General features: G+C 40.2%; 1 protein-coding gene across 3 annotated transcripts in view; it reads right to left on the bottom strand.

Moving 5' to 3' along the window:
• Positions 1-22,837, bottom strand: part of USP33 (ubiquitin specific peptidase 33) — a 112,388-nt gene that overhangs the window by 60,882 nt on the left and 28,669 nt on the right. For 2 of the 3 annotated variants that reach the window (XM_029618877.1, XM_029618878.1), the window contains exons 5-6: positions 18,070-18,219; positions 389-491 (exon numbers count right to left, since the gene is read on the bottom strand). In XM_029618877.1, coding sequence (XP_029474737.1) covers positions 389-491; positions 18,070-18,219 — 253 coding nt within the window. Of the gene's footprint in view, positions 1-388; positions 492-18,069; positions 18,220-20,964; positions 20,997-22,837 lie in introns of all 3 variants that reach the window. The other variant, XM_029618879.1, reaches the window with a different exon arrangement.

Below are 22,837 nucleotides of genomic sequence, written 5' to 3'. Positions count from 1 at the left end.
CCCCGAGGGCACAACAAAACACAGTGCTCTTTCACGCAGACTGATTCCGCCAACCTCATTCACTTTGAACAGAGCAACAGCAGGCTACCTTGTTCCAACATCTGGACAATACGGATTCTAAAGAGGTTTATTTTATTTGATGAAGGCTTTTCATATCCAAGCAGCTCACTTATATTTCAAGTATTTTCTACTGCAAAGCTTTTAAAACATGAAAGCAGTGGAGGAACGAACTCTATGGCCATGAAAACTATTAGCCTAATTATAACCCGCATACTGTCCTTCGGGTTCACTGCTAGCAAACTGTGAGAAAGACTACATGCTGCCCACTAGAAAGCCCTAAGAAACACAAAACAAATGAAAACTAGAAAACATGCCAGCATCAACTTACCTCTCGTCTTCAGCTCATCTTCTTCATCCACCTCAATATCAAGATCATCAAATACCGCGGTAGGCAGACTCTTCAGCGTTAGGCTGCTAGGCATTTTAAAATCCTTTAAAAGACAAAAGGGATAAAAGGGATGATGAATGCCTCTTGTTTGTCTACATCGCTCACCTGTATTCTATTAATACAAACCCAAAACCTACCTCCAGGTTACTACACACACACATTCAACTAAGTGCATTAAATCAATGTAGTGGTGTCTAGAGGTCAGAGCTTTGAAATGTATCAGCAGAAATCCTTGGGTATAAGTTTCGAGTGCCAACCTTCATCAACCCAACCAGAACTAGGAAATAATACTGACATTATTTCTCACTCTCTTTCCACCCCACCCTCTTTCCCTAGTTATCTCTTTGGAGGTTTTCATCTCGTCCAAACACCCGCAATGAGCTGCAAGGTCATACGGTATGGAGGTAAATAGTGGGGTTTTTTTTAAATATTAAATTGTAAAGTACATTGGGAGGAAGAGAGAAGAAGGGTCATGAACACAGGTCGATGGTGAGAGGCTTCAGAATACCTTGTCTCACGACACCAGGAGGTATTTTAGGACCACATTTGGACAGTGCAGACTGACTGGAAATGGTTGTTGTTAAATAGCTTGGGCAGGTCTTCATTAGTGCTGGAGGATTATGAGGAACCCCTGAAACCTCAGGGTAAAAGTTTAAATTTCAGGCTAAGCAAAACTGTTATGTACTCAGCAAATTGATTAGTTAATAGTAATGGTCAGACTCCAGGAAATCCTTTAACAGGTGCTGAAGTGTTCAACTACAGCTTTGGCACTTATATCCCACTCTGTAGCTGCACCAGAGTAAGCAATTTAACACTTGGTTTAGGAAGGAACAGACCACTGGGAACAAGGTGTACAAATTGCACGTCTGCAACAGGAGACAAGCAGCTCCTGAATTCCAAGTGGGCAGCCCAAAAACTGACAACTGAGCCAAGACAAACATTTTACACTGCACAATAAAAACAAATGTCACAGTTATTCAGAGAATTAACTATATCTGTGCATCTCAACCTGCTATGGGTTTTCAATTTGTACTGGTCACCTTCTTACTAAAAATCAGACTGTAGTAAGAGAATGTATTTTTCAGCAGCAGACTTCAAACCTCTCTCCAGCACTGCAATGTATTCCATTTTTAGCAGTCTGCTTTTTCTCTCTCGTGATAATCCATGTTCTATTTTCGAGATGCTTTCACAAATACACTATTCTTTTCATCTTCAGATGGAAACTGCCTCCAGCAAGATAGCATAAATGAAGCAGATGTAAATTAGCAGTTTAAATCATGATTTAAACCATCATACAGAAAAGCCCAAGTTTTCAATTGTATTTGATATTTTTTAATGCATGCTGTTTGATATAAACAATAAATATGGGGAGGCTGATATTTAGCGCTACTCAGCCAGATTAGTCCCTATTGATCCGGCTAAGTGGCAGCCACTAAATATCCGACTATGTTCAGCGGACACCACTTAGCCTGATAAATACTTATCCAGCTAAAAAGATAGCTGGATATCTTGGGGGTGGGCAATGGCTGGACAGGAGTGGGGCTCCTTATTTGGTTACCTTAACTGCTGATATTCAGACTTATTTGGTTAAGGTAACTGAATAAGTTAGACCTGCTCAATAGCAGGTCTAAAGTTAGCCGAATATAACTCTTCCGGCTAACTAGAACTTATTTGGGTATATTCAGCGGCATAGCCATGCCGCTGAATATCCTAAGTTAGCCAGATAAGTTATATCCAGCTAACTCAGATAACCAATATCTTTAAATATTGGGCCCACTATTTGCAATTACAGAGCATTTAACACGGAGGAGTGCAATTTTGAGCCTCCCTGTAGCTGTAGGCCTGCAAGCAAATTTTCACAGGGAAACTCCTTGCAAAGTTTCCCTGTGAAAATTCAGCTGCTGTGCATAATGCATAGGAGTAGGTGGAAAGTACATGCAGTGAATTGAAAGTGCAATAATATACATATTCTCTCCCACCCCCCAACTTTACCCCACTCATTTTATTCAAGGTTTGTGCTTGTGCTGTGAAATGAAGCTTATTTATTTGCAACCACTATTGAAAAGCCTCAGCTGTTTTTCTCTGTGTTACAGTATACAATCATAAATTTCCAAGTGGAGCTCTGCTAGGGAGAAGATATAACAAAGAAATTCGAGCCCAATCAGGTGGGCTCAGTTTTTAAATCACTGAATCACTCATTTAGAGGCCAAAAAGGTGGTCATGGTAAATAGCTATTCAGGAGGGTCAGCTAAATACTTTAAATGCTAATCTGAGACTAGAGAAGCCAGCCAGCCAATCAAATACTGTAAATAGGCTAATAAGCATACACAGACTGTTGGGGTCAGCCACATTTGACGCTGCAACATAAATATGCATAAGCCTCGTTATGCCTTTTTGGACATACAAAGACACTCCAATGACATCAATCCCCATAGAAAAAGGAAGAATGCTCAACAAATAACAGTGCAAAATAAGAGCAAAAATGTTTACCCACACTTTAGTTACAACCCTGTGATCTTTATATTCCTAACACTAATTTGGACCGGTTACAAAGAATGTGGGAAAAAGAAACATTAAAAAAAAAAAAAAGCATTTTTACAATGTCAAAAATATCCAGTAACGCCATATTATAAATTACAGAAAACATGTTCCAGAGCTCGCCTTTGTTAGACTGATGTCCTGGAATATCTCACCTAATGCTATTAGGCAGGAGAGGGACTATTTAAAATGTAGAAAACTGCTAAGTGCCTTTCTTTTTGTGCACCACCCCAAACAACACTCCACCATATGAAGGTGATACCAATAAGTATCACTTAATATCCAACACCTTCTTCTATAAAAGAATTTTTTTTACCTTTTCCTTTTTCTATATTTTTCAATATTTTGTATTGTGTAAATCTGTTTGTGTGTATAAATAAATTTTTTCAATAGAAAAAAAATTGTATTAGACGAGGTTGTAGGTTTCATATATGAATAATTACCACCCGATAATGCACTGCATGTGTCTTTATAATCATTAACCACCAACTTCCTTCCAATTGGGCTGATGTTGTCAGCGTGTTGAGAAAACAAATTTTTATATACTTTTATTTCAATTGTCAAAAACACTTAAAAAATATGCACGACATTCCCTATTGAAAATTGTATCCATATACTTGCTGTTTTAATGCTAACGGTATAAATGGTCTGTATCTTCTGAACAGGACAGTCCTTAATTCTCAATTAATACTACCAAAACGACACATTGCAAATTGTTCAAGAAGCTTACTGCCCTCCCGATGAGACCACGTTTCAGACTACCGTCTTTCTTCAGGGGATGTCGCTCTTCACAAAAACACAGCCAAACTTTGTGTCATGGATGCTATCATGCTTTCAACTCCCAAATGCTATTCTTGTTCACGGACGCCATATGAAGATAACTTCCAGCATCAGTCCCTTATACACCTGTTCAAGTGACTCACTCTCAACCAATAAAGTTCAAGAGGAATTAAATCACCCCATCCACAGGGAGGAAGATTTCAATCAGGAAGCATACACTGGAGGTCTGCTTTCATAATAAAGCCATCAAATCGAGTTCTCATTCATGCCCTTTGGAGACCGTGTCTTTAAGGTGTAAATCCAAAAGGCTTCGCGGTAATTCAATCGTGCAAGTGTATCACCACCCCGAATAGAACTATGTATCTGTTGTATAACTGCCCATTTTAGATCACCATCGGTGCAGCTGTTTTCGTCGTCTTCAAACAGGATTTATGTTCATTCAACCTCAGGTGCATAGAATGCATTGTGCACCCCACATAAACTATGGGGCACAGACATACAACTGCATATATAACATTAGAGGAAACACAACATTTCTTTTTGTGCAAGCTTATTGTAGGTATGTGTTATGTTTTAATTGTGTATGTTAAGTTGCTCTCCTCATCGATCAATTCATTCTGAAATAGTAGAATTCAAGAAATGTAAAATAAACATCAAGCTAGAAAGCATGAACACCTGGCATGCCAAGTCAGAATATGCCAAAATATATAAAATCTCTTTTCTCCCACATCTATTAAATGTCTGAATGACAGCTGTCTTCCCATTAATATACAGCACCAACTGTATCATACTAAATCAAACCTTTCATTTTCCATAATATTCAATATTCTTGCACTGCTGTCATGGCTTACCCTACCTCAGCATAAAAAGATAGCAAGGCTAGGAGCACTGAAGTCTCATATGTCATGCACAGGGATTCCATCTCTGCACCACATATCTGGAGGACTCCACTCACAGCATTCCCAACAGATATGAAATACAAGAGGCACCATCGTTAGATATCAGCACCTGGTATTCCATATCCACCACTAAAAAGGAAAGTGGTTTGTATGCCGATTCCCCCCTATATTTGGCTTCCTCATACCAGTCAAGTACATAACCATGCCATGTAGCAAGTAATGGACACATCTGTGGGCTACCATTTACCAATTCTTTCACCCTTTGAAAGGCCACTTATCGTGTTATAAAGAGGCAGAAGTGAGTAAGCTATGAACAAACAGATGTGGTCCCTATATATGGTACAGAGATGCCATCCTAGCAGTTGCACTGGAAACTAAAAAACAGCAGCCATCAATGTCTATATTCATTGCCAGAGGATAGAAGACCCAGTTTGTAGCACAGACATTGCACTGTTTTCTATTTCAACTTATAACCCCCAAAGCAGCTTATAACGCATCATAAAAGATTTTATTAATATATCATAAATCTATATGGAACTCAATAAGAGTACCTGGCAGGTCCTTCTGCCACATCCTGTAAGTTTCCATTTCCTGTCCTACATCACTGTGTGCTTGAAACCTTAGATTCTTACAAATTATTGCCGAGGTCATCATATGTTGCCAGGGTAAGAGTGATTAACACTGTTTTTGTTATGCCCTTGCTAGACATAACTAATGATTCTTCTCATTTCTTGTATTTGTCAGACTCCTGCTGCTGGCCCAGAAGACAGAATGTGGCAACCTCTCTCTCAGATTCTAGAAGGACCAAATTTGTGGTTGGTACCAATAGCTCCTCCAATTTTGTCTGTGACATATGCAGGTGTGCCCTATCATCAAGTTCATCATTTTTTTCAAATGAGGGGGGCCTGCCATCTGGCTGCTCCCCCCTAACCATGAGCTGTTCTTATTGTATCACCACCACTTACTGCTACCACCAGGGACCCAAACTGTTTTCTGCCCTCTTCCTTTTACCTCTCGCTTCTTTGTTTCCATCACCTTTTACTACCCTTCTTTTCTTACTCCTGCCCAGCTTTTCCCATACATTTCTACTTTCCACTCCCTCCACTACTTTTCCTTTACTTTATCTCCCATCCATTCTCCCTCCTTCCCTTATTGCTCCATCTCCACATCATTCCTCATCCATATGCCCCCACTTACTTCACTTCCCCCGCATCTCCCCCCCCCCCCCCCCGCTTCCTTTCAAGGAGGCAGGAGCCGGGTCACATGCTGGGGAAAGAGAGGGGTTCCATAGAATCACCATCACCATTGTTTAGTTATTTCACACAGAGTTCAGAGCATGTTACAAACTATAGCCTGGTGAGCCTGATTTCAGTGCCGGGAAAAATCATAGAAACTATTCTAAAGCACAAAATACAGAACATATAGAAATGAATGGTGTAATGGGACACAGTCAGCATGGATTACACAAGGGAAGTCTTTCCTCCCCAATATGCTACATTTTTTGAAGGGGTTAATAAAGTGCATAACAGTGAGCAGGTGGATGTAGTATATTTGGGTTTCCCTGAAGGCGTTTGAAAAAGTCCCCCATGAAAGACTCCTGAGAAAACAAATTCACGGGATAGAAAGCAATATCCTATTTGGCTTGCAAATTGTTTAAAAGATAGGAATCAGAGTAGGAATAAATGGTCATTTTTCTCAGTAGAGAATGGTGAACAGCGGAGTACCTCAGGTATCTGTACTGGGACTGGTGCTTTTTTAATTTATTGAATTTATCATACATATATCAAGAACCCACTTGAATCAGCAAATAGAGAATTTAACAAAATAATAATGCTGAAATACAATCTAAATCAATAATAATAATTATGAAGTATGAGGCTTAGCCCCACAATTCAAAATATAAACACAAACAAATCTCATTCCTAGTCCTACAGAGATCCTAACAACCTCAGAAAAAAAAGAACAAATATATATATATATATATATATATATACACTGTTCTAAATAAAGCAATGCTAGCTTAGAAGGGATTCGCAAGACATACTGTAACAGTTCATATCTGGACATCGAGAGGACAGCTAGTGGATATTGGAGAGGAAACCAATACAGAAGGATCTTTCACTCAGAAATAATGAAAGTGGAGAAGGTTGAAAGAAAACATAAGAGGCATTCTGATATTTTATGAGACATCTACAGGGACATTTGAGAATAAAGAATGTACCCAAATCTACTACCCTAGGCCTCAATAAGAGAAACTGGTTTCTCCTCTTCTAAGTTTGTCTAGCAAGATCCGGGTGAACTCAAAGTTTTAACTTTAAGAAAGTCTCTAACTAACGACGAAAAAAACCAAACTTCAGAACCCAGTCTCGATCTGACTCCAGAAGGAATGTAGCAATAAGAGAGTTACAGGGCTAACCAAATCACTCTGAGAAATGTCAAGAACTGCTGTAAGGTTCAAACTAGATGGCTTAATCGGTAACAAAACCTGTATATTTTTTTTTCCATCCAGTAAATCTTTTTTATAAGGTGGGAAATAATAAACCCCTTGAAACCAGGGGTAAAGTTTGCTCAGAAAGTTTTAAGATATCCATCATGTATTTCTTCCACATCTCTTTAGAAGACAAGAGAGGAGCTTTTGGAAAATTAATAAATCAAAGACTTTTCCCCCTTATTTGATTTTCCAATTGCTCTAATCGATTGGAAAGAAATGGATTTTCTTTTAATAAAGCTTGCTGAAGAGCAGAGGAACTTTCCAAGTTTACCTTAAAAGTCTCAGTAGTTCCTCTTATAAAACTTTGCTATGTCTTTCTAGCATTTTCACATGGTCATCCAAAATATTTATATGGTTCACCACAGGATTCATTTATAGAGAAATGTTATTAATAGATATAATAGTCTCTCATATTGTTTCTAAGGTGAATGTACTAGGTCTTACCAATTCGCAAGACTGCAGCAACGATAACTCTTCTGGCTGTATGGAGGCTCCTCCATGCTGCCATTGAACCTCTCCTCCAGAAGATCTCTCTGTGGTCACCAAGAACGTTATGCAGCTCTGAAGCGTCTCCAGCTAAACCCGTAGCCTCAGCTCTGGGAGCGTCATTATCTGGCGCTGTACCTTGACACAGCGCCAGCCCAATCACCTCAGCAGGATTCACAGGAGTGTGCAGTTCCTCCGGGAACAAAGATGTTAAAGACTCAGGGAAGGATCTGAGCCCGTCTTCCTCTTGAAGGCCTTCCAGCGATCCAACTCCTGGACCATTAATCGCCCACTGCACGTGGGCAATCCATCGGCCCAACTGTGGAGCTCGTGAGGGCAGCTGAGGCATCCCTCTCTCTGGCCCTCCATTTGCATCATGATTCACTAGGGTAAGCAGGAAAAGTAAGAGAACCTCAAACATACACTGCTAGTTCGACCACTTTGATGCCCCAGCAACTCCCTATTAATATATTTATATGTGGCGGCATAGCAGGAGCAAGGAACGCTCGTGCTCCACATTGAAATTACATTTTTCTTCAAAATTATTATGCCAGCAAAAAGAAAGGGTAAAGTGAGGATTTACCCCACCGAGTCCTTACCACCCATGACTCAGCTGGAAATCGACCGTTTCCTATCCACTTCGGTAATTCGAGGAACCGAGGAGCTCGTTGGGAGTCCATGTGAAAGAGAACATGGAGCTCTCCTGGAGGAGGTTTCCTTGAGCCCTGAACAACGTCAACCCCCAGCACAGCGCGACACCGACGCTGACCAAACCCCGGCGCTGACCCATGACGCGGTGGATGCGCCGGAGCAGGAGGGGGGAGAAGCTTCGGATGAGGAACGCGCTGTAATCCTCCAGAACGCCGTGGAAGGTCAAAACTCCGGCGGGAGAGGGGGCGATAATGGGCAGCAGATAAACGGAGGAACGGAGGTAGAGGAAATTTCTGCGGGAGAACAAGCCCAGATTATAACAGCAACTGGAGGTGAGTCCGCGGTCAGTTTTCAAAGACCGCAGACCATAACTTTGGAAAGCATTTGGGAGGTTATGATGGGACTTGGGGCCTCCATGAATAGACTTGAGAAAAAAATGGATTCTGTTGCACATAATTCACAGGAGAAAATAGAAGAAGTTAACGTACGGATAACTCAGATTTCTTCTAGAATCGGCGAAGCAGAAGAAAAGATAAAAACTCTACAAGAAGTTAACGGGACAATAATAAGAGATCAAATATCTTGCACCAGAAGATTGGAAGCTATTGAAAATAGTGCAAAACATTTAAATATCAGGATATTAAATTTTCCTAAAATAGCAGGAGAAATCCCTTATTCTACTTTAAAACGATTTCTAAGCGAGGCTCTCTCTTTTTTGCCTGATCAAATGCAGTCAATAAATTTTTGCCATTTCATTAATAAGAGAACCACGCTGGGAGAAATGAATCAGGTTAATATCCCCGCTAATTTAACCAGCTTCCTTGAGAGCTCTAGTATGGAAATTTTGGAGAGGGGTACTCTTTTGGTATCCCTTATATACAAGCAAGATGTCAATTTAATTATGAAATCTTATTTTAGAAAATTCCCCTTGAATTTCTATGCTCAACCGATTAAAATATTTCCGGATGTGGCCCAGGCCACTCAGATGAGGAGAAAAGAATTTCTTTCCCTTAGACAGAAAGCTCTTGATCTAGGATTTTCCTGTGTTTTACATTATCCATGCAAATGTATTTTAAAGAAGGGTAACGAAGTTTATGTTTTCTTTTATTTTGAACAGTTCAAGAAATTCATTGAGGCCAGGTTACCCACTACTTCCTCTCCAATACCGACCAATGTCCCAGGGTAAACAAATAGGTAACTGAAGGAAAAGCTATGTTAATGCCCTGTTTAATTTAATAAATAGTTTCTATTGTATATATTTATATGTGATCTGGAAAAGGAAACGAGTGAGGTGATCACATTTTCAAATGACAAAAAATCACAAATGGATTGTAAGAAATTATAGGAAGACCTTGCGAGAGAGATATTAGGCATCCAAATGTTAGATGAAATTTAATGTGGACAAGTGCAAAGTGATGCACATAGGGAAAAATAACCCACACTGAAGTTACACGATGTTAGGTCCCATATTAGGAAATACAACCCAGGAAAAGGATCTGGGCGTCATCATGGACAATACTTTGAAATACTTGGATCAGTGTGTGGCAGCGATCAAAAAAGCAAACTGAACATTAGGAATTATTAGGTAAAGAAAGAAGAATAAAACTGAGAATGTCATACCACCTCTGCATTACTCCATGGTGAGACCGCATGTGTACAGTTCTGGTCGCAGCATCTCAAAAAAAAAAGATATAGCTGAATTGGAAAAGGTTCAGAGACAGGTGACCAATACAATAAAGGGGATAGAATAGCTCCCCTATAAGGAAAGGCTGAAGAGGTTAGAGTTGATCAGCTTGGAGAGGAGACAGCTTGGGGGGGGGGGGGGAAGATATGATAGATGTCTATAAAATCATGTGAAGGAGAAGCCATTTAACTGCTATTAATCAAGTTAATTTAGGGATTAGCCACTGCTATTACTGGCATCAGCAGCATGGGATCTACTTAGTGTTTGGGTACTTACCAGGTTCTTATGGCCTAGATTGGCCACTGTTGGAAACAGGATGCTGAGCTCGATGGACCCTTGGGCTGACCCAGTATGGTAATTTCTTATGTTCTTGCAAATACAACAAATAAATGTGAATCAGTTATTGATTCTTTCAAAAAATTCAAAAACAAGGGGACTCTCCATGAAGTTAGCAAGTAGCACATTGAAAAATAATTTTCTCCTATTTGTTTGAAATCAATGCACAATTAAGCTTTGGAATTTGTTGCTGGAGGATGTGGTAAAGGCAGCTAGCATAGTTGGGTTTAAAAAGGTTTGGACAAGTTCTTGGAGAAGTCCATAAACTATTAACAAGATAGACTTGAGAAAAGCCACGACTTATCCCTGGGCATTAGCAGCATGAGATCTATCTACTCCTGGGATCCTGTCAGATACTTGTGACCTGGAATGATCACTGTTGGAAACAGGATACTAGGCCTAATGGCCCTTGGGGTCTGATCCAGTTTGGCAAATATGTTCATATAAGTCTACAGACTCCATCAAAAATAAAACAAAACACCAGGTATTACAATGAATAGGAAGTAAACATGGCTAAGAGACTAGGTGGACACATACAGTAGCAATTAAAGGACATGTGTAATGTTCATCTTCAATAAGACAAACTAGACAGGAATAGGGAAGAGATACCACAAAGACTGAGTTTAACTTCTTGCCTGGAAGAAGTGTGTTGGGGGGGGCCCACAATATATACAGTGAGATTTCCAGGAATGCAGTCTGGGAAGGGGGTGGGGGGAGATAAATATAGGGAAATTACAACCCTCAGGAAAGAAAATGGAAAGGTTTAGGGAATTAGATCCAGTGTGGTTAAGTCAGGAGGTCTAAATCAAGGTAGGCAGGAGCCATAGGGCATTGGTTGTGGGCCAAAGGCTTCTAAAAATAGGCAGAATTTTATTTTTTTCCCTCAAATTCTGGCAGTTCCAGAGGGTGAGGACTGATCCAGCAAAGGTCCTCTTCCTTATGTTGGCAAGCTGCATTTTCTTGGGGGCAGGCACTATCAGACAAGTATTAATGCATGGAGAAGGTGGGAACAAATATACAAGAAGAGTCGGTTGAATAGATAGGCAGGGGTGGCCAAGAGATGGATTTGCTTACATGCCTCCATTGTATGCAAACATATCATATGCATGTTCATCGTGGATATCCTGAAAGCCTAGCTTGTTTGTGGCTTTCAAGGACTGGAGTTAACCACCACTGAGATAGGGTGATGCCAGGCCCTTAAGCGCTTTAAAGGCTAGAAGCATGACTTTGAAAGTGGTGTAGTAGAAGCTTGGCAGCCAGTGTAGTGACTTTGGGAGTGAGTAAACGGATCACGTTTGCTGGTGTTGAGCATGCTTCGTGCTCCAGCATTTTTTATGAGCTGCAGATGATGATTTAGCTTTTAGGACAGGCCAACATAGACGGAATTGCAATAGTCTAGGCAGGAGATTAAACAAGCCTAGATGACTGTAGTGTAGGCTGGGCCATCAAAGAGGTGATGGAGATGGAAAAAGTTACTTTGTAAAGGAGAGTATTTGAGCCTCAGTGGTGAGTTTGGAGTTTAAGGTAAAGCTAAGGCTACGAAGTGGTGATTGTAAGGTATCGAAGATCCTTCTAAAGTTACTCTAGAATGGATGTGAGCATGGTCAGTTTTCCAATCCATAAGTATTTCTGCCTTTTGGGGATTAAGCTTTAGTTTAGTGAGGTGTAACCCAGCTTGTGATTGCTTGATCAGGGTCGATGCCTAGGAAGCACAGTAATTGAATATCATCAGCATAGGAATGGTAGGGGATTTGACAAACTCTGATTAGTTTACCAAACAGGGTCTGATAAATATTGAACAACATGGGGGAAAGAATGGAGCTTTGAGGTGTACCGCATGGGAGGGGGTACAGGTGACCCAGGGAGATGATTTGAGTACAGTCATAAAGGAAGGATTTAAACCAAGTGAGGGCTGGGCCAGAAAGACCAAATTCTACCAGGCAGGAGATGAGGAGCTCACGGTCAGCTATGTCAAATGCTGCTGAGAGGTCGAAGAGGACTAGAAGGGCCTGTTAACCCTGGTCTAGATAAAGCCATGTGTCATTCACAAGGAAGGCTGGTGTTCTTTTTGTGCTGTGGTAGGGTCTAGAGCCTGACTGATAGGAGTTAAAGTGATGAGAGACATGAAGGAGCTCAGTTAATTGTTGCAGGACTGCTTTCTCAATGATTTTACTGGGGAACAGAAGGTTGGAGGCTAGTTGGAAATTGCTGAAATGTTTGGGTCAAAGTTTGGTTTCTTCAGTGTGGATCTTACTGCATCTTTCTTAAGGCACTTAGGTAGGTGGCTTTCTGCTAATGAGAAGTTTATGATAGTCTGAAGGTGGATGAGAAGTCCCTTTTTGGACTGCTTGATGAGTCAGGATGGGCAAGAATCATCTATACAGGTAAAAGGCTTGAAGGCTGTAAGAAAGGAGTTCACTTCTTCAAGAGAGAGGGGATGGAAGAAAATAAGGAAGTACACTGGATAATCCTTGTTGCTGATGCTGAGTCCTGATTTGATGTCTGCAGGAAAAACTGCAATATGAAATATTTACAGATATAAATTCCATGCATAACAGGAGGAATATAACACTGGGAATTTACTACCAGCATGGTGAAACATTATGAAATGCTAAAAGATTAAACAGGCAACTAAATACAGAAACACAATAATGGGAGATTTCAATTACCAGTCCAGAAAGAAAAGAAGCAAAACCTTGCACATAAGCAAGTATCACAGTACGCTGGTGCAGGATAAAAGTTTAATCACCATTAATTTCTATGGTATACTTTACTTGAAAAATTAAACAAGGATATATATAGTTCAAAACCGTTTTGAACTATATATATCCTTGTTGTTTAATTTTTCAAGTAAAGTATACCATAGAAATTAATGGTGATTAAACTTTTATCCTGCACCAGCGTACTGTGAGATTTCAATTACCCCAATATCGATGCGGTGAATGCTTTGTTAGAGCACAACAAGGAGATTAAGTTTCTAAACACCAGATATGACTGCTTCATAGAGCAACTAGTCCTAGAACTCACAAGAGGGGATGCTCCTTTAGATCTAGTTCTTAAGGGAATGTAGGATCTGGTATGTGAGTTAACACTCCTGGAGCCACTTTGCAACAGTGATTATAATGCAGTCATTTTTTAGATAATTGCTGGAAGGAGAAATAAATAAAAGTACTGCAACAACATAATTTCAAAAGGGGAGACTATAATAAGATAAAGAAACTAGGCATGAACACTGTTTAAAAAACATTTTGGAAGCCCACATAAAATGTACTCCACAAATTAAGAGGTCAAAAGACAGGCAAGCATTTACCATCTTGGCTAAATGATGCTGTGAAAGACTATCAAAGCCGAAAAGGCATCTTTTGAAAAATGAGGAAAATAGGAAGGTACATTAGCACTGTCTAATTAGCTGAAAAACATTAATAAAGCAGGCCAAGAGAGAACCTGAGGCTTGCTGAAGATGCAAAAGCCAATAAAAACCTTTTCAAGTACATTTGGAACAAAAATACTGTGAGGAAGTCAGCTGGGCCTCAGGATGACCAGGATGGGGGGGGGGGTGCTCAGAAAGCATAAAGCCATAGTGGATAAACTAAATTAATTGATTGTTTCAGTTCTAAAGATAGAGATGATGGGAAGATGCCCATACCTGACTCACTTTTTCTAGGTGTTGACTCAATCAAATCAGTGTGAATCTTGAAGAAGTGCTAGAGCAATTTGACAAACTAAATAGTAGCAAATTACCAGGACCTAATGTTATTCATTCCAGAGTTCTAAAGAAACTAAAGCATTAATGTTAGACCTATTACTAGCAATGTTAACACATTATTCAAATTTGCCTCTATACCCAAGGACTGAAGGGTAGCAAAAGTAATGCCAATTTTCAAATCAGAGATCCAATACAAGTCGGGCTCACCTACAATATAAACATGACTATCTCTGGAATCACAGAAAGGACCTCAAATCAGTCATTGGTATTGTGGTGGGGACCTGACCCTCCCGACCTCTCCTTACCTTTTTTCTAGGTGGAACGAAGGATTGATACCATCGAAAGGTTCTAGATCTTTGACTACCAGCATGCTCTCCCTGTGAAATCTCCTGTAATCACAGAGCCTACTCCGGACCAGAAAAGCATGTAAAGAACCAAATGACCTATCTGCAAGCTTTGGTAGCTTCCCAAGAACTTCTCCAGACAGACACTGTCCCTTAAAGACGAGTCCTGAAAAGACAATGGTCCCCTCGACTCGTCCTCCAAGAATCTTGCCAGACCGGAAGCTTTACCTTGAACTCCCCCAAGCAACTGCCATCCTTTCAAGAGCTGCTGCAAATAAAGGGCAACCCTCAACGGGAAGGCTCGATAAATTTGTCTTAAAACACAGAATCTGCTGACCAAGAATACCACCAGTGGCTGCTATATCCCCGGTAGAACCCTTATCAAGTCAAACCAGGCCTCTGCCAAATATGCAATTCTAGACTCCAACTAAGTGAAATCATCTACTGGATCCTCTTTAGTATGCACAAAATGTAACTATACAACTGCAAGCTGCAAATGATAGCACCATGCCAAATGCTGCAAAACCCAGCTTCAGAACAGACTCTATCCTGAGAATCCTGCAGCACAGGAGCCCCCTCCACCGGAATAGCCACACACATCCACCGAGGTACAAGGGGAATAATTTGGCTAGTGAGCGACCTCCCTCAAAAAAAAAAAAAAAAAAAAAAGGCAAGCTTCAATAGTCACCCAGTCCAGATTCCACAGATTCTTCAGAGCCCCGAGAAGGGAAAAGAATTGACCCAAATGGGATCTTTCGTTATCCACAGCACTACACAGAGTATACAGTAACTGAGAACTCAAAATGTTAGTGCTACCCAATGGAAGAGATGGAACATGGCAGTAACATCCTCCCCCTCCAGAGTATTTTTTTTTCTTAATCCTCAGCACTGTTCAGAGCATGCAGCATACAAGATGTTATTTCTTCTCTATGGAAGCGATGGAACAGGGCAGCAACCTCCTCTCCTTGCAGGAGATTTTCTCTTCCACCATGGAATTCTGCTGCACCCAGCCAGGGAATCCACAGATTCCCCACCTTTCCAGGTTGATTCAGGTCTACCCTATTCCTCCTCTGCTGACACTCTTCTGACTTATGCCAAACCAATTCCACCAAGGCAGAAGAAAAACTTGGAGTAGACTCGAGACTGAAGTCTCAGTCATAAAGAAGACTTACTGAAGGCATCTTAAAACATCCACAGAAGTGGAATCCAGGGCAAAAGGATCTGATCCAGGCCCTTTTTCCACCCAGATACTGCAGGAAATAAGCTAAATGGGAGTGAAGGAAGGAGGCCCACTCACCCACGGCTCCAAAATGGTGCAGCGGCATCCACAGTTATTTGTGGGAGCAAACCCACAGATGGGCTCAATGAGTACAAATCCCCCTGATACGTTAGGAAACGCAGTCACTACACACCCCAAGCTGCTCTGCACCATCTCTGGACTGCTTCTTCTAGTTTGCAGAGTAAAGCTTCTGACTTCCATCTTTTCTGCAGGGTGCAGGCATTTTCCCACACTCTGTAGAAGCCAACATGCTGCCTTTTTCCCAAGGCAGAAAAATGAGCAAAACAAGGGTACTCACCCTCTGAAATAGCTCTTTGGTCCTACCCTGAAAAGAATAGTTGCTCTGCTCTAGTTACTAGCAGCCTCCTTACTCAATATATATATATATTTTTTACCTTATTACACTGCCAGAGCAAACCAAAGACTCGACCCTGTCTTCCTCTTAAAGAGTACAGTGAAACTTCAATTAACCAAAGGAGGAGCAGCAGCCAGGATTGGCGTGGGGAGAGGAAGGGTGATGAAGAAAAGGGACCAGACAAAATAACAAAGCCAGACCAGCAATGCTGGAAGCCCCCAAGCCCTGGCACTACTCTACTGGAAGAGGGAGACCAAGCCTTTCACTATGGGAGCTGCTGAAAAGGAAATCCAAAAGGACCAGGACCACAATCAACCAAGGGAGAGAATTGCAGTTTTTCACCTCAGGAGCACCCCCCCAAGCAGTTTTCCCACTACTTCTATACAGTCTTCAGTACACAGCATGGGATGCTCACCTACCATCTGCTGGAGACCGAGAATACTGGCAGGCAGAGGGCAGCTTGATGCATATAAGAAGTGATGTCAGCAAACCTGTTGGTCTCTTGTCTCCAGCTGCTAGTCAGTAAGCATAACCCATTCATCTGGACTGGTCTTACTTGATGAAGAGGAATAATTTTTTGCTTCAGTTTTTAAAGAAGAGAATGATGGGAAGATACAGACAACCTGACCTGTTTTTTTCTAGGTGATAACTCAAAAACAAATCAATGTGAATCTGGAAGAACTAAAAAGTAGCAAATGACCAGGATCTAATGGTTTTCATCCCAGTTCCCAGCCCAGATTCAGCAGAGCAGTCAGCAGCTGTGGGACTGGATTCCACTGTCCCTTCTGCTGGGTGAGTTGCACCTTAAAGAGAACAGTGCTCCTGAGGATTCAGAGAGTACAAGGAAACAGAACACTAGCTATAGCTGGTAAATGACAGCCATCCCAAGTTAGCTTTACATTTCTCTCTCTGTCAAGTACCATGGTTTTTATGGCTCCAAGTATGTTTTCATGTTGTCTCTCTCTGGCATGCTAGTGTAAATCAATGATGCTGTCCAGTGTTTGCGTGCCACTCTGTCCAGTTTTTTTTTTTTTTGTTTGTTTTTTTAACAGTGTATACCTGCTGCTTGTATGTTTGTGCTTTGTCAGTAAGTGCACATGATTTTCTCATTTTGCTACTGTACTTTGGGCTAAAAAAAAAAGGCATCTTCTTGTTCTATTTATTTATTTAAGGCTTTTATATACCGATGTTCCTGTACTAGTACATATCACGTCGGTTTACATAGAACCAAAGTTGGAAATTACATCAAACAAGAGGGTACAGATAACAGGGCTAACTTTGTATGAACTTATAGATAAAGCAGCGAACAATTTAAAATAAAATAATTATAAATATAAGTATAAATATACAAAATATAAATAAACAAACATAAACAAACAATCAACAAACTTGGATTTACAGCAGACTTGAAATGCTTGAATGCATTATAACATACAGCTAGCGGGGAAATAATGAGATTAACTTATAAGATTAAATGGTTACGGCATCTCATGGGACTGCTGTTTGCCATGAGACTACAAGCTATCCTCTATGCATTCTACCCTTTTTTTTTTGGCATGCGCATTTGTGTAACTTATGTTTCCTCCTTCTTCCCCTTGAATGCACAGACCATGTAGCAACATCCTCGAAGGGCACAGGTCCACCAGTCTAGTTTTGCCACTAGGGCATTCATGCCCTATAGGTTTATCCTGGAATGGAAGAGATGTGCCCTCCTTTTGTTAAGTGCAGTTCAGGCTGACTTCCCTCTTCTCCCTACTTTTGCTGCTGTGTTCTCTATTTTGCCTCAGAAATATTTCAAATTTTGAATCAACTAATGAAACTGTATACATTTGGTCAGTTTGTCACATCTCAAACGGACCTCTCTCTTACAAGCTTATGCTTATCGTCACCTTTAGATAATTCTCATGCTAGTCCAATAAAAGCAATCACAATCTGCAAAGAATCCAGATTTCTCCAAAACTAGTATGACTACTAGGACTCAGACATTGAGGGTGTAACTTAGTTTTAAGATCTTTTGTGAAAGTTTAAGTAAAAGCTCCTTGATTCAGAGAGCATATATTAGTACGTTATACCTGTCCATAATTGTCCTGGGTTGGATGAGGTCTTGTAGGAGGCAACGGTGAATGAGATCCCAGTTTTCTATCGAGAAATACTTCCTTACTACATGCATAACACCACACGCGCAGAGTAGTCAGGTTCAGAGTTAGACAATGCTTTGTGTCCTTAAAGGAAAAATACAATGGTTTAGAAGACAGAAAGAACTGAGCTTCATGTACAGATAGATATGCACACACAGTTGAATATACATAAAAATAGCTGCAGCAAAAAAAAATATATATCTCTACAAAAAACAAGTCAACATAACAAATGTACATGCACAACAGAGAAATTAATTTAGTAACTGGATGCCATTAGTCTAAAGAGCTAACTCTTATAGTGCTGTTATACTATGCTGATCAGTAATGTGAAGGACATCTCTGCAATGTGGTAGGGGGCACGGTTGAGGTGGAGGTGCCCACATGCAGTGACTTCTTTCTGCCTGGGACATCAGGTAGCCAGAGTCCAAGCCACTAACAGTCCATCTTTTGCTAATCCTTTGGCAGACAGCAGCACAAGGAGAAATAAAGCAAGCACATGCTTACTGTTCCTGTACGGCTCCAACTTTCTGCTTCCATTCTAAAGTGGAAACTTGCAGAAGGGGGAATAGCCCCAAAACAGTGAGCATGCATGTGCTTTAGCTATTACATTATTGTAACTGCCACAAGGATTCCTTCTGTCATGATTGCTAGGCTGTTGCCTCCTTGTATTGTTGGGAGCTCAGATGCTGTGTCCTACAGCTGCTCTTGTGAAGGAAAATGGGACAGCAGGGAGGAGATAAAGAAGTAGATGGGACATTAGGGAGAGCGAGAGAGAACTGGTGGAGGGCGAGTAAGAAGTGAGAGGGAATGAAAGCTGGGCTAGGATCCTAAAGCTCACACATATCCCCCATGCTCCTCAAACAATTGTATGCTATCAGGTGGTATAAGGTGGCCAACCAACAACTGTGATCTGCCTTGGTAGCTCAACTGCTTCCTTCCCTCTATTTTTCCTCTCAACTCACACTGCATGTCTTAGGACCATGAGGGAAGGGAAAGAATATAAACAGGAGGAGGGGTGCAGGACAGTACAGGTGATAGTGAAGAGGGATGGCCACACTAGAAGGCCAATGTACTAAAGTGCACCAAAATTTGCGCACATTATAGTTAACAGCATGGGCTATTCTGCAAAGGGGCTTCTTAAAAGCCCAGTAGCAAAACAGTGCATGCAATTTTTGTATGACATTTTCACAAAAACTAACTATACCTCATTGAAGTGCAATTAATTTTTTCACAAAATGAATTTGCAAAGCTTTTTTCACATTAGTTTAGCTAGGCGTTCATAGCTACAAATTCTTTATGTAATTCTGCATCACAGTTAACAATGAATTTGCATTAAATTAACACACAAGTAGCTATCTGTAAAGCTAATAACTAAATTTTGCAAGCTAAAAAAACTAGTGCAGACTTGCTAACCCATTTAACAGGTGGATGACCTTTGCACAATATTGCACACTTTAGTATTTCAGCCTCTAGGTAAAGAAAGATCTAAGAAAGCACATGAGGAAGGTGGAGAAAGAATACACAAAACTAAGGTTGAGAAAAGCCTTAAAAAGATAAAAGTAGTGACAAAAGAAAATGAAAAAGCATATTAAGAAAGAAAAGAGAAGGAGGGAAACTGAAACAGGAAAGATAAGCAAGTTGGACAGATGGCAGAGAAAAGATTTAAAAAAAACAAAACAAAAAAAAAAAAACCAACCACACACACCAAAATAGGACAAAAAATTAGAAAGATCAGAGCTAGAAAACAAAGCCAAAAGGAACCGAAGGCCTGAGTCACTAAGGCTTTTTCCCCCATTCTGAGTCTATGGAAAAATAGCTTAGTGAATCAGGCCCAAAGTTTGGAGAACTGTTTTACCAACTGATCAACATAAAATATGCTGGGACTTGATCCAAAGTATTATGGCTTATATGCACCTCCTACATTAAGAGTTTACATACCAGAAAAAAACTGAAGCCGAAATCAACTGACTCAGCTTTTCTTAGTGTATAATTCCTTTCCTTCAGGTGATATGTGCCAGCCTGATAGGTTGCACAGAGTCTAATATTTTGTGTTTTAAAAAAAAACTGTACAAAGAGTATGCTTCTTCAATATCAGGATATTGCATCTTTCACGGGGGAACTCCCTGTGAACTGCGTTGCTTGCTGTGCTTACTGGCCTCAAGAACTACATGAACAAGTGCCCCAGAAAGCTGGTACTTCCTGCAGCAAAAACAAACATGCACCTCATGGCACTCAGAAGAAGTAGCCAGGACCGAGGTGCTACTCTCAGTATCATACATTCACTTTTTACCAACCCAGTTTTTTTTTCCTCTTTGAGGGGTAGGAGAGCACAAAGGAAGAAGGAAGGGTAAGGGACGAGAATCTCTCTCAAATTTGCAAGAGGGCCATTCTAAACTATGCCACTGGTACTGAAACTCTACACTCTAAAGACATATCTGGATTTGATCTCAAAATACAATACAAAGTTTATCCAGAATATGCCATAAAAAAAAAACCTAGGTAAGATAGTTATTTGAATTAGGTGAAATTCATATGCTAACCTAAAAAAAAATCATGCTGAAATGATTGCCAAAACCTTTCTATAAGCACTACATATCAGATCTATACAAGTTAATATTAAACATGAGGGACATATCAAAGTATCAGTACTAGCTAACAGCAGCAATGCAAGCATTTCTCATGTTTTTATTATGTTTTAAAATCTTCGGGGAGACCAATAATGGTGTTACAGCTCTACCATGTGTTTCTTGCTGTTACAAAGCCTTTAAGTGTGAAAAAGCAGCAAGCATTCCATTCCAGTCAAACACGGATGCCCTTTGTTCACCTCACCCTTCCCCTCCTACTGCCAGCAGCTCTCTGACCTAAGGATGAAGATGTGGAAGACGGTCAGTCACGCAAGCATCAAACAACAGAAGTCAGTATACACAAGTGTCCATTTAATTTACCAATTGTATCAACATAGTGAACATAAGAACATAAGAACATAAGAAAATGCCATACTGGGTCAGACCAAGGGTCCATCAAGCCCAGCATCCTGTTTCCAACAGTGGCCAATCCAGGCCATAAGAACCTGGCAAGTACTGGAAAGAACAGTATGGATATGGAACTCTATGTCGACACACAGCATTGAAGACACTGTGCCCAAGAAGTGAGGATACCAAAAGCTTCTGTTTATACTGGGGCATCTGTGACTAACTGCAGAGAACACACACACACACACACACACACATGAAGTCTAAATATTTTTTAAATAAAAAGAATGTGTCTGCTTTTTTAACCATTACAAGGTAGCTAACAAATTTTCTACCATTATTTAACAAGTCTTACAAAACATATCATTAATGGGCAAGATAAAACTTTAAAAAAAGCGGGCAATATCTCCAGTGACTCTAAAACAAAATAAGTGCATAGGTTTGATAATTCAAAGTTGTAATCAGACTGTGAGACAGTGCTCGCTGCTGGTGCCATGTTCTCATAGTACAACTGTAAACTATCAGCTTCAGCCTCATCTTTATTTTATTATAATAAATGCAATAAGTACACAGATTTATATATTTACATTTAAAATTCATATTTACACTTTATACTAAGTTTGCCTTTTGTCTTACTACACACCCATGAAAAGCAATTAATTAATCATTTTTTTTTTTTGTCTCATCTCATTGATCAATTATAACAGATGTAATTACTTATGTCTAGAAATATCTAAACATCTAAAACAATCAGACTTAGTTGTTAAATACTCTCAAAGTTGTGATCTGGATGAAAGCTTCAACTAGACAGGTGATAAAATTATCGACTGTACACAATTCAATTAAAGGAATATTTATAATTCCGACAGGCAGTGTTTCCAAAATTTACTACACGAGAACATTTCACACAGGCAAAATCAGTCAGTCAGAATGGGCTTTAACACAGAATATCAAGCCTACGATTTAGAAACTCAAGGGATACTGAACCACCTACAGAATCCAAGACTGTCTGGATTTTATATCTAGTAGCGAATCATTACTCTAAAAATACAGTGTGTCGGATTCTGTATAAAGCCAGAAAAGCATAAACCAAAAGTCATATCACCATGCTTCAAACAGAAGACACTATAGTCAGTCAGTTTTTGGAATTTGCATTATAGTTGCTATTTTATCATTTATATCAACTAAAATGGCTCATGGGTTCATTTGAACTGCATCAATTTTTTATATGTAATATGGAGAAATTACTACATACCTGATAATTTCCTTTTCTTTAATGAAGACAGGTTAGTCCACGACCAGTGGGTTATGGACCTCTACCAGCAGATGGAGACGGAGCAAAACTGACGTCACAGTATATATACCCCTGCACCGACATCAGCCCGCTAGTATACTCTGCAGCAGCCAACTGTAGACAGCTAAACAAAATGTGATCATAACTATTAACAGACAACCAGTCAAACACTCAGTTAATGGGAAAACATTGAGCGCATACAAGGAGTATATCATCACTAATCTAGGGGCTGGATCTGACACTTACCAGTAATCCCCAGAAACACAGCCACTCAGGAGGACAATAGCACCACCATCCGGCAGCCAAGGGCAGAAAGGTGGATTCACCGGTCTTCATTAAAGAAAAGGAAATTATCTGATAAGTAGTAATTTCTCCTCTCTTAGCATTCAGACAGGTTGATCTACAACCAGTGGGATGTACTAAAGCTAATGCCGAA

Source organism: Rhinatrema bivittatum, chromosome 10 (genome assembly GCF_901001135.1).
Source record: "Rhinatrema bivittatum chromosome 10, aRhiBiv1.1, whole genome shotgun sequence".
Taxonomy (NCBI): domain Eukaryota; kingdom Metazoa; phylum Chordata; class Amphibia; order Gymnophiona; family Rhinatrematidae; genus Rhinatrema; species Rhinatrema bivittatum.
This window is presented reverse-complemented; position numbering and strand designations above follow the sequence as displayed.